At 45.6% G+C, this 11,350-nt stretch overlaps 1 protein-coding gene across 1 annotated transcript in view; it reads right to left on the bottom strand.

Moving 5' to 3' along the window:
- The window catches only part of PRICKLE2 (prickle planar cell polarity protein 2), a 343,057-nt gene that overhangs the window by 49,199 nt on the left and 282,508 nt on the right, over positions 1-11,350 (bottom strand). Inside the window, 3 exon segments of the mRNA XM_007445671.1 lie at positions 1,196-1,382; positions 6,409-6,612; positions 9,589-9,726. Of these exon segments, the coding sequence (XP_007445733.1) occupies positions 1,196-1,382; positions 6,409-6,612; positions 9,589-9,726 (529 nt within the window).

Raw genomic sequence — 11,350 nt, 5'->3', positions numbered from 1 at the left:
AACCAAGGTTGGCACAGCAAGGCTCCACCCTGGGCCTGGCAGGGACTCCAGCGCAGAAGGGCTCCACAGAAGTGGGCCTGAGTCCACGGGATGGACTCAACGACAAAGGACCACTAAGCATACAGCAGATGCCTCCAAGCGGGGCACAACAGGCTCTCAAACTGATTATCTCCATACCTCCCAACTACAGGTAAGAAGCTGGCAGCCTCCGAGCAGATTTCTTGGAATTGCACAAGCCACAGGAAGATCAGGCTGCTGGTCTCAAAGACATTCATCTGCTGCCAACTTTTTTTTTTTCTTTTGAAAGGGCAGCTCATTCTCAAGGTGCCAGAACAGGAAAGCTGAATAAGAAGCTACAGATGCAGCACGAAGAGCGTTGAAGGGCTGAACAAATCAGTTACTTGAAAAGGGAAAATGATTTTCACCATCTCACATCTGCCACTTCTTTGGGGAGTTTATAGCTTCTGAGCTATTTGGGGTTCTCTCACTTTGTTTTTGGCTGGGTCAGCTTTTGCTGATTTTTTTTCAAGACACGCGTGCCAGAAACCATTCGGTTTCCTTGACTATCTCTTCCTACCACGAGGACTGCTTTGTTTCCTCCCTCTGCTGACCCCCGAGGTTTTCCGAGGAGGCTGTGGAAGACGTCTGTTTACATTTCCCCCTCATATCTTCCTCTGAGACCTCTCCTCCTGCCTTTGGTAGTGGGACTGTATACCTTGGGGGTGGGTCTATGATTCAGGCAGACCAGTGGGAACTCCCTATTCTTTTCTTTCCAGGGTGGAACAGATGACCAACTGAGGGGCTACAGCATTCGTATTTGGAGGACCTGACTTGGATATTGGAAAAGACACGATCCCATCCTTTGGGGGGTGGGGGGGGGGGGGGGGGGTGGGGGCCGGTCATCTTGGCCACCTTGCAAAGGCAGCTTGCTTCCAAATGATGCCAAGAGAAAGCAAGCTGAGCTGAGACACAGAGGGGAAAAAAAGAACCAGACTTTGAATCCTTGAACCATCCTTAACTGAAACCAATTTCCTTCTTGGCTTTTCTAATACTGTGAGCCAAGGAATTTCCTTTGTTACTTAAGGTAGTATCAGTTGGGTTTCTATCACTGGCAACCAAAGGGATTCTAACTATACCAGACACAAAGCAGATCCAGTCAGAGTAGGACCAAGCTGAGCACCAAGAGTTGCCTCACCTATGTGTTGGGCACAGGTGTCGCAATATTCTGCGTACAAGGACTCGAAGCAGTGGCAGCAGTAGGGCCTTCCCTCCTTCATGATATAGCGCTGGCCGCCCAGCACTGTCTCGCATTCGAAGCAGCAGAAGTGTTTCATATGCCAGTGTCGCCCCTCAGCTTCTGTGCATTCGTCTGCAAAGATGATCTGGAGATGGAGAAGCCAAATGGTCAGTGGATAAGAGCCAGCCATGAGAATGTACTTTAAAGGAGGAAAGCTATGAGGGCCCCAAACTGAAAGGGTAGGGAAATAAGTCCTGTCCACCAATTATTAAACAGAAAATCTATATGTGTATGTTTATTCTCTATATATATCAGTTCCCACGTGTGGATTTGCCTAAAGCACAATTAAACTGTTTCTGGCCTGGCCGGTGATTAATTTAACCACATCGTATAAAGACAAAGAACATTCTACCCTAAAGAATATACAGCAGGACTAAAAACTGAGAGCTCATGGGCACTTTGGCCATATCGATTTAATCTGGCTTATATGCAATATTTTTTTAAAATGAGAAACGTCATATAAACACCTGGAATCCTGGTTTCTCTTTTGAAAATACATGTTTGGCAATGTGTGCTACACATTCTTGCATGGCAACAATAAGAGGGGTTGCTGCTTTCAGATGAGTGATGAGTTCTGTAGCTTGTCATTTTTTTTTTTTTTTTTTTTTTCTCTTCCCCTTGCGTTATGCGGGCCTCTCACTGTTGTGGCCTCTCCCATTTGCGGAGCACAGGCTCCGGACGCGCAGGCTCAGCGGCCATGGCTCACGGGCCCAGCCGCTCCGCGGCATGTGGGATCTTCCCGAAACGGGGCACGACCCCGCGTCTCCTGCATCGGCAGGCGGACTCTCAAGCACTGCGCCACCAGGGAAGCCCTGTAGCTTGTCATTTTTGTCACCACTCACTGTTATCTTAAAATGACTCACCTTCATTTACGATAACTGTCTAGCCCTCAGAAGCATTTGTGTTTTGACCCCTAAGACAGAGTTTTTCACAATTTCAAAGCACAGATTTAAGAGCTTACTGCAGACTACAGTAATCAAGGCAGAAATAAGCTCAAGCGTTTATGGCCAATTGATTACTGACAAGGGTGACAAGGACATTCGATGGAAGAAAGAATACTCTCTTCAACAAATCTGTCTGGGACCACTGAATAGCCACATACAAAAGGATGAATTTGAACCCCTACCTCACACCACATATAAAAATTAACTCAAAAGGGATCAAAGACCTAAATGTAAGAGGGAAAAAAACTATAAAATGTTTAGAAGAAAACACAGGTGTAAATTTTCATGAACTTGGATCAGACAATTAGGCAATGGTTTCTTAGCTATGACTACTAAAAGCAGAGACAACAAAAGAAAAAATAGACGTTGGATTTCACTGAAATAAACAACTTTCATGTTTCAAAGGACATCATCAAGAAAGCGAAAATATAACTACAGAATGGGAGAAAATACTTGCAATTCACATATCTAATAAGGGACTAGTATCCAGAATACATAAACAACACTTACAAAGCTGCAAGAAAAAGAAAAATCACCTAAGTGAAAAAATAGGCAAAAGATTTGACTAGACATTTCCCCCCAAAATAAGATATGCATATATATAGCCAATAAATATATTAAACAAATGCTCAACGTTATAAGCCATTAAGGAAAAGCCAATCAAAGCCACCACATGACGTCACTTCATACCAACTAAGGTGACCATAATGAAAAAGACAGACAAGAAGTGAGGAGAAATGTGTATGGAAACACAAAAAATCCCGAAGAGCCAAAGCAATCTTGAGAACAAAAAACGGAGATGGAGGAATCAGGCTCCCTGACTTCAGACTATACTACAAAGCTACAGTAATCAAGACAGTATGGTACTGGCACAAAAACAGAAAGATAGATCAATGGAATAGGATAGAAAGCCCAGAGATAAACCCATGCACATATGGTCACCTTATCTTTGATAAAGGTGGCAGGAATGTACAGTGGAGAAAGGACAGCCTCTTCAATAAGTGGTGCTGGGAAAACTGGACAGGTACATGTAAAAGTATGAGATTAGATCACTCCCTAACACCATACACAAAAATAAGCTCAAAATGGATTAAAGACCTAAATGTAAGGCCAGAAACTATCAAACTCTTAGAGGAAAACATAGGCAGAACACTCTATGACATAAATCACAGCAAGATCCTTCTTGACCCATCTCCTAGAGTAATGGAGATAAAAACAAAAATAAACAAATGGGACCTAATGAAACTTCAAAGCTTTTGCACAGCAAAGGAAACCATAAACAAGACCAAAAGACAGCCCTCAGAATGGGAGAAAATATTTGCAAATGAATCAACTGACAAAGGATTAATCTCTAAAATTTACAGGCAGCTCATGCAGCTCAATAACAAAAAAATAAACAACCCAATCCAAAAATGGGCAGAAGACCTAAATAGACATTTCTCCAAAGAAGATATACAGACTGCCAACAAACACATGAAAGAATGCTCAACATCATTAATCATTAGAGAAATGCAAATCAAAACTACAATGAGATATCATCTCACACCAGTCAGAATGGCCATCATCAAAAAATCTAGAAACAATAAATGCTGGAGACGGTGTGGAGAAAAGGGAACACTCTTGCACTGCTGGTGGGAATGTGAACTGGTTCAGCCACTCTGGAGAACAGTATAGAGGTTCCTTAAAAAACTACAAATAGAACTACCATCTGCCCCAGCAATCCCACTACTAGGCATATACCCTGAGGAAACCAGAATTCAAAAAGAGTCATGTACCAAAATGTTCATTGCAGCTCTATTTACAATAGCCCGGAGATGGAAACAACCTAAGTGCCCATCGTCGGATGAATGGATGAAGAAGATGTGGCACATATATGCAATGGAATATTACTCAGCCATAAAAAGAAACGAAACTGAGCTATTTGTAATGAGGTGGATGGACCTAGAGTCTGTCATACAGAGTGAAGTAAGCCAGAAAGAGAAAGATAAATACCGTATGCTAACACATATATATGGAATTTAAGAAAAAAAAAATGTTATGAAGAACCTAGCGGTAAAACAGGAATAAAGACACAGACTACTGGCGAACAGACTTGAGGATATGGGGAGGGGGAAGGGTGAGCTGTGACAGGGCGAGAGAGAGACATGGACATATATATATACTAACAAACGTAAGGGAGATAGTCAGTGGGAAGCAGCCGCATGGCACAGGGATACCGGCTCGGTTCTTTGTGGCTGCCTGGAGGGGTGGGATAGGGAGGGTGGGAGGGAGGGAGACAAAGAGCGAAGAGATATGGAAACATATGTATATGTATAACTGATTCGCTCTGTTATAAAGCAGAAACTAACACACCATTGTAAAGCAATTATACCCCAATAAAGATGTTAAAAAAAAAAAAGAATTGAGGAGAATGTGAGAAATTGGAATCTTTATTCATTGAGAGTGGGAATGTAAAATGGTGTAGCTCCTCTTGACAACAGTTTCGATTCCCTCAAAAAGTTAAACACAGAACTACCATATGATCCATCAATTCCACTCCTAGGTATATCCTCAACAGAACAGAAGATATATGTCCACACAGAAACTTGTATATCAATATTCATAGCAGCATTGTACATAATAGTCAAAAAGTGAAAACAATGTAAATGTCTATCAATTAATAAATGGTAGACAAAATGTGATATATACACACGACTGGTTATTACTCAGCCACGAAAAGGAAAAGTACTGATAGATGCGGGAACTCGGGTTAACCGCAAAAACACTGTGCTAAGTGAACAAAGCCAGACACAAAAGGTCATATGCTGCATTAATCCACTTATATGAAGTGTCTGGAATATGTAAATTCATGGGGACAGAGACTAGATTACTGGTTGCCAGGGGCTAGAGGGAGGGGAAAAGGGGAGTGACTGCTAATGGAGCTGGTGTTGCTTTTTCGATGATGAAAATGATCTGGAATTAGGCAGTAGTGATGGTTATCCAACTCTGTGAATACACTAAAAACCACTGAATTGTACAGGTTAAAAGGGTCAATCTTATGCTGTATGAATAAGATCTCAATAAGCAAAAACTTCAAAACACTTTAATCATCCTATTCTATTTGCCATTAGATAATATTAAGTATCATGAGCACCAATTTCCAGATGTGGAAACTGAGGCAGGCAGGAAAAGGGGCTGTCCAGAATCACTAGAACTGGACCAACTACCTGCCCAGAGGGTCTCTTTTGAATATTACTGGTAGCATTAGAAACCAGGTTAGATAAGGCCAATTGACTGCCTTCTAGAAGAGTGAGTCTCTGATTGGCGGCTTTTTAAGGAAGAAATGGCCATGGTAATAGTGGACTCCGGATGAAAAAGAGGAGTGTTATTTTCAGGGTCCCACATTGCTGGTTATAGGGTCAGAAAGAACCAAAAACCGACTTTATGCACGAAGAAACCCCTGTCCAAGATCTTTCTCCTAATTTGTCCCATAAAATCGGTCAGGTTTAGAACATTTTCCTTTCTGCCCTCAACTTTTAAGTTAAACCAGGTTTTCTATCTTCCAGCTCCCAGATCACACCTAGGTGTGCTTCTGCTGGGAGAAAACACCAGGTATGAACCTTGTGTCCGGACTGCTTTCTTACTCGGAAAAGCAAATTCAAGTACCTCTTAAGAGTGTGGGGCAGAGGTATCCAGACGGAGTAGCCATCTGCCCCCCTGAATCCTCATCAGACCTTTTATAAATTGTGGGAGAATCAAATCATGCTACCCATTTTCTTGTCTTCTCAAACCAAACTGTCCCATCGAATCTCAGGAAACCCAAGATTTTAAGATAAACGACACACTATCACTGATGACGATTACTTCCTGGGATTTGGGCTGAAATCTCAAGTCGCACAAAGCTTTTTTTTTTTTTTTTTTTTTTTAAGAGCTCTGAACTGACCTAGTGCCCCTGGAAATGTCCTCAGCCCTAGAAACTGTCTTCCCACCTAGCTGCCCATGAGACTGTCACATTCAGTAAAGCAGTTCACAGTCCTGGACATTCTAGCAACGAGGGATGGTGGGGCTTCATTTTTGACAGGGTTAATATAAGAGGGGAGGGGAGTGGCCTATGGTTTTCTTCCATGCAGGAACCACAGGACAACGTGCTGGCTACGGTGTAACCCAGGGAGCGGTGCGGACTCTGACCTCGTCGCAGGCTGCGCAGCGCGGCTTCAGGCACTCCGCGTGGTGCCTGCCACAGTATATCTTCCCATCTTGGTAAAAGTAGATCAAATCCACCAGGAGCTCGTTGCAGACAGTGCACATAAAGCAGGGTGGGTGCCAGCAGACGCCGTGTCCGGCGCGCGATGCAAACACAGCAATGTCCCCGCCGTTGATCTGGCCTCCGCACTGCGAGGCGAACAGAAACGTCAGGAGGAAGAACACCGGCGCCCCGGCTCTCAGCGCCACGCGGGAAGGATACACGACCACCACCGGCATTACTAGCTGGTGACTGAGCGCTTACTTGCAAATCAGTTACTGTGCTACCTGCTCTACACACAGGCAGGCAGGGTTCTCTTGTCCTTCCCCCACGGCCCCTCCTAGGGCCAACACGAGGAAGACCCTGTCACTGAGACAATAAGCAAAATCCCAAAGGTGGGAGAGAAAGGAAAAGTCTGCCAGCAGGAGGTCTTTTAGATGCTGCCAACTCCCTCCAGAGGCCCAGCCAGGACTACTGCTGCAGAGTAGGCTGTGTGGGGTTTGGGTGATGCGTGAGTTGGTGGGGGGGGGGGGGGGGGGGGCTGGGTCTAACACAGTGAATGTCAGACCATCAACCTTTTGGAGGGTTAAAGCTTTTGTACGATACGAGAGAAGACCAGGGTGAGCAAGGGGCGGGCGTCTAGAGGGCCTCTAAAACGACCTGGAGGTCTGCACTTTGGATGGCAGGGAGTGGGTTCATAAAAATATGCCCACCTTTAACCATCTTCTCTAGAAGCCTTTCAGGGATGCTTTTGGCCTGCTTTCCCCTACCATCTTTTTACACAGTCCCGATTGCAAAGGTACCACTCCTAAAGCCGGACTATGGGAAGGGCGGCTTCTTTCTCCCCTTCCTGAGCTTCTCACTCATTTCCAAAGTTCCTTCCCCTACCCAGAAAGGAACAAGGCAGAGTCCCTTCCAGTTGCGCTTGGGATAAAATGAATACGGTGCAGTCTTTGAGGGAGGAGTGAAGTGTGAGGTAACAGGTCCAGGGGGGAGGCTCTCTGCTGACCACGGTGTTGGCCTGAGGTTCCCAGCCTGAGGGTCCAGCACTACGGCTCCACGTGAGTGGCTGGGGGCAACGTCCAAAGAGGAGAAAAGCGGCCTCCAAACCTTTCCCACACCTTGGCCATCAGAGGGGTCGTGACGCTTCATAGAATATAAAGTCAAGGTCTCGTGGAATAGTCTCGGGGGCCTCATTCATGCGAGTGACCAGACATAAGAAAGACACTACGTCATGCAAAGTGCTACCCCTGCCTTTTGTGCTAACGTTGGTAGCTGAGGTATGCATACTTCTAAAAGAGAAACTGAGGCACACTCAAGTTTTCCAGTTTATTTGCTCCGACACTGATTCGAATGGGGCTGCAAGCATCAAACTAAGGGTGGTTGGGAGCACTCCAAGGTCACGAACCCGGGGAGAGATGTTTATAGAGAAGACATGGAAGCAAAGTGCGCAAAGTATTTCAGGGACTAGAGATTAAGCAGTCCCCTTACTTGGGAAAGCCTGGTTGGCTGCTTGCGATTGGCTGTTCAGTTTCATTTTCTCGGATTCCACTACCCTGACTGGTTTAGGTTGTGGTCTGCTGATACAGGCTACCGAGGCATTAGAGCCACCCCAGTCCAATGGCCTCCTTGTTTAATTACTTTAACAACACGGAATCCCACTGAATCCTCACCGTGATTCTATGACCTAGGCATTTGTTAGCCCCACTTTGCAGCAAAACCATTAGGAAAAGTAACATGGTCACTGCCATCTGGCAGAAACCTGAGTCAATCTTATGTCTTTCTGCCTCCAGGCTCTCGTCACTCTTCCATGCCGCTTTTGACACCTGCCCACGAAAAACCCAACCTTCCCATTGTCTTAGGGAAGTCCGCCTGGACTGGTGAAGAATGACCCGAGAGTGGCAGAGGCCCTGAACTGAGCACACAGAATCTCACATCTTAACCTCTGACCACCTACATCTCAGGGGCAGGTGTCAAGGATGAAGACCCCATCCCACTGCCAAATCTGTGGTCCTCTGGCTCCCCTGTTAAGTAGCATCTCCATTCCATCCACCTGAGCCTTCCCACACTATCCCTCTGAAACCCCCAAACAGGGCCCCCAAATGGTATCCCCTCCGCTCAGGTAGTATCTTGCTTTCTCTTCATCAATCCAGTTCACATATTTTCAGTATGTGAATGGGTCCCCAAAGCGCTTAAGGAGTTAGATGGGGCTACTCTCTCAGCAGCAGGCCTAAGAGATGTGTCCAAAATATGACCATCAGCACCAGAAGGCTTTTGGAGGTCAAGAGGTGGGGCAGGGTGAACCCAGGCAGGCTGGATTCCCACCCTGCTTTCTTGAAAACCCTCCTCCACCATGCCTACAGGAGAGTCGAAGAAAAAACAAATCCAGACTTTCGACTCAGTGAGGTCCTAGAAAGAATGCAGGGGGCTTCAGGCACTGTGCTAAAGAACCCTCAAATCCAAGGAGGTGACCATCTACCACCTGCTTAAATGGCACTGGTCCTGGGATGACCCTGGGAAAGAGGCTGACCCACGGTCCAGGCAAATTCCACTTTCTAAAGGACTCATTTTGAGATGTAACTCCATCATGCCATTCCGCTGCTCAAATCCTTCCAATGGCTCCCTATCTCCTTCCAGTGGCTTACCCAACCCTCCGTGAAACCTGACTTCATCTGCTCGTTCTCTTCCTTATCCCCTCTGCCCTGCCACACTTGCCAACCTGCTGTTCCTCAAACAGAACAGAAATGGCTCCTGCCACAGGGCCTTTGAACTTGTTGTTCCCTTAGCCACCCACCCCATTCCACCATCTGCATGACTCACTCCCCCTCAGTTCCTGCATGTCTTTGCGGGGCCTTCCCCATCACTTTACTGAAAGTTGCAACCACTGCACACTCCCCACGCTAACCCCCTTCCCCACTGAATTTTTTCTGTCTTATTTATGTTACTGTCTGACTTCTCCCCTAGAACGGAACTCCTTACAAGGGCAAGATCAAGCTTTCAAATCTCCTGTTCACGGCTGTATCCCCCAGGCCTACAAAGTAGGTTCTCAGTAAAATAACTGTTGAATGAATGAGTGAAAGGATTCCAGAGCAATCCCCTCGGCACGGCTCGCAATCCACGCTCACCTGTTCACAGATCGCTCCTGTCATGGTGACCGGGAAGGGCCTGACGTTGCCACGACCCAGGTTTTCACGTTTCCGCTGGTTGCTGAAGAGCTTCAGCTCCCTTTTCTCTTCCTCATCCAGGGAGTTGCAATAGCGAACCTGGACAGACACAGACACAGAGGATGGCACGCAGGGGTCACCCTTGCTCCTGAGGGTTCCTGAAGCCCAGGCCTCAGACTGTGCTCACTAAACACACTCCCATTTGGTTTCACAGTCCTTGTGGGCATTGAACACCACCAGGCTGGGGGCTATTTAAGTGAGTCTCTACCTGAGATTGCTGACCATCAAAAGGGCTTCCTAAAGGCTCCAAACTCCAGAGCCCCATTCTTGGGCAGGCCAATGAATGGTCCGTAACTGGGCCTCAGCCTCACTGGCGCACTCTGCTCACCACACTAAGAGCCATACCATCTGGGAGAGCTTTGCTGCTAAGTCAAGATCGGGGACTTCCTCCTTCTTTCAAAGTGATCTGGATCTTCAAATTGATCGTGATACTTTCACCTCCTTGTGCCCATGGAAACGATCCTTGACGCCAAAGAATGGCTCCGGGCCAACGAGCCAGAACAGCAGTCAACGTGCTCACAGCTTCTGTTTCCCAAAATGAGATGGGAACCAAAGGCGTGAAACTGAGGAGTTGGCCCAGCGCTATCTGTGTTACTTCACGGGAGTCCCTGCGCGTGTTTGTCTGTGTGTAGGAGGGAGAGGACTGCCCGCTGGGCTGTGGTTAATGCATCAACTTGCATAAGATATTTTCCTTCTTGTCTGACACAGAAACTCACAGAATTAAGGGAGGGACGTTAAAGATATTCAAATCTGCTATTTCCCATTCTCTCTTTTATTTATGCACACCTTGGGAATTTTGCTATAATCGTGAATTATTGTTTACTTAACACTGTTTTAAAAACGGACTCACGGTTTTTTACTTGAATACATTTACTTGAAAAGAAAGTATATTATGACTAAAAATAGAAAAGCAATATCACTTGTGAAAAACAGAGCGACCATAAAACTAAATACGAGACTGAAAACAAAACCACATTGCTGGATTCTAGCTGGCTACTTTTGCTTGTCGGAGATTCTGAAACGGAGGTTCTTAACGCTGTTACTTAAAAATGGAAAGTAGCAGGAGCTGGAGAGGTGTGAGATACCTGCTCCCCCCAAACTAAAATTTCCTCCTTGACAACTCAGTCGCAAGCAATGAAATGCAACTGAAAAGGCAGTGAGTCTCTCATTATGTGGTTCAATATTATTTATTGCCATGGCCACGTACCAACCAAAGTCGTCACGGATCTGCTACACTTCGGGAAACATGGTTCTAATCCCACCCCATCTTACTTTAGAATAATCTGAGCCTTAGCAAGTTTAACCGACTTGCCCTGATGATTTGTCCTACAGATGGTTAAAGGGAAACCTTTGAACCAGGACTAGTTTGAAAACCACTGCAGCTGTATACATCAAAATTGTCTAATCTGGGTGAAAAAGAGAATGATCAAATATTTACTTTAGATTCACCCTCTGTCCTTAAAAAGGCCATGTCAAATGGGCAAATCTGTCTCCTGGGTCACATGTAAGCAGTTCTCACCAACAGGAAGACGAAATTTGAAGGGTCTCTTTTCATGAAACCACAGCTAACCATAAACAGAATTAATCATTAAAAAGCAGAAAAGAGCAGATCATTTCCCTCTATTGAGTAAAAAAATGTTTAAAAAAAAAAAAAAAAAAAAAA

The sequence above is a fragment of the Lipotes vexillifer genome, unplaced genomic scaffold (assembly GCF_000442215.2).
Source record: "Lipotes vexillifer unplaced genomic scaffold, Lipotes_vexillifer_v1.1 scaffold239, whole genome shotgun sequence".
Lineage (NCBI taxonomy): Eukaryota > Metazoa > Chordata > Mammalia > Artiodactyla > Lipotidae > Lipotes > Lipotes vexillifer.
Note: the sequence above shows the minus strand (reverse complement) of the source record. Positions and strands in the feature narration are given on the sequence as shown.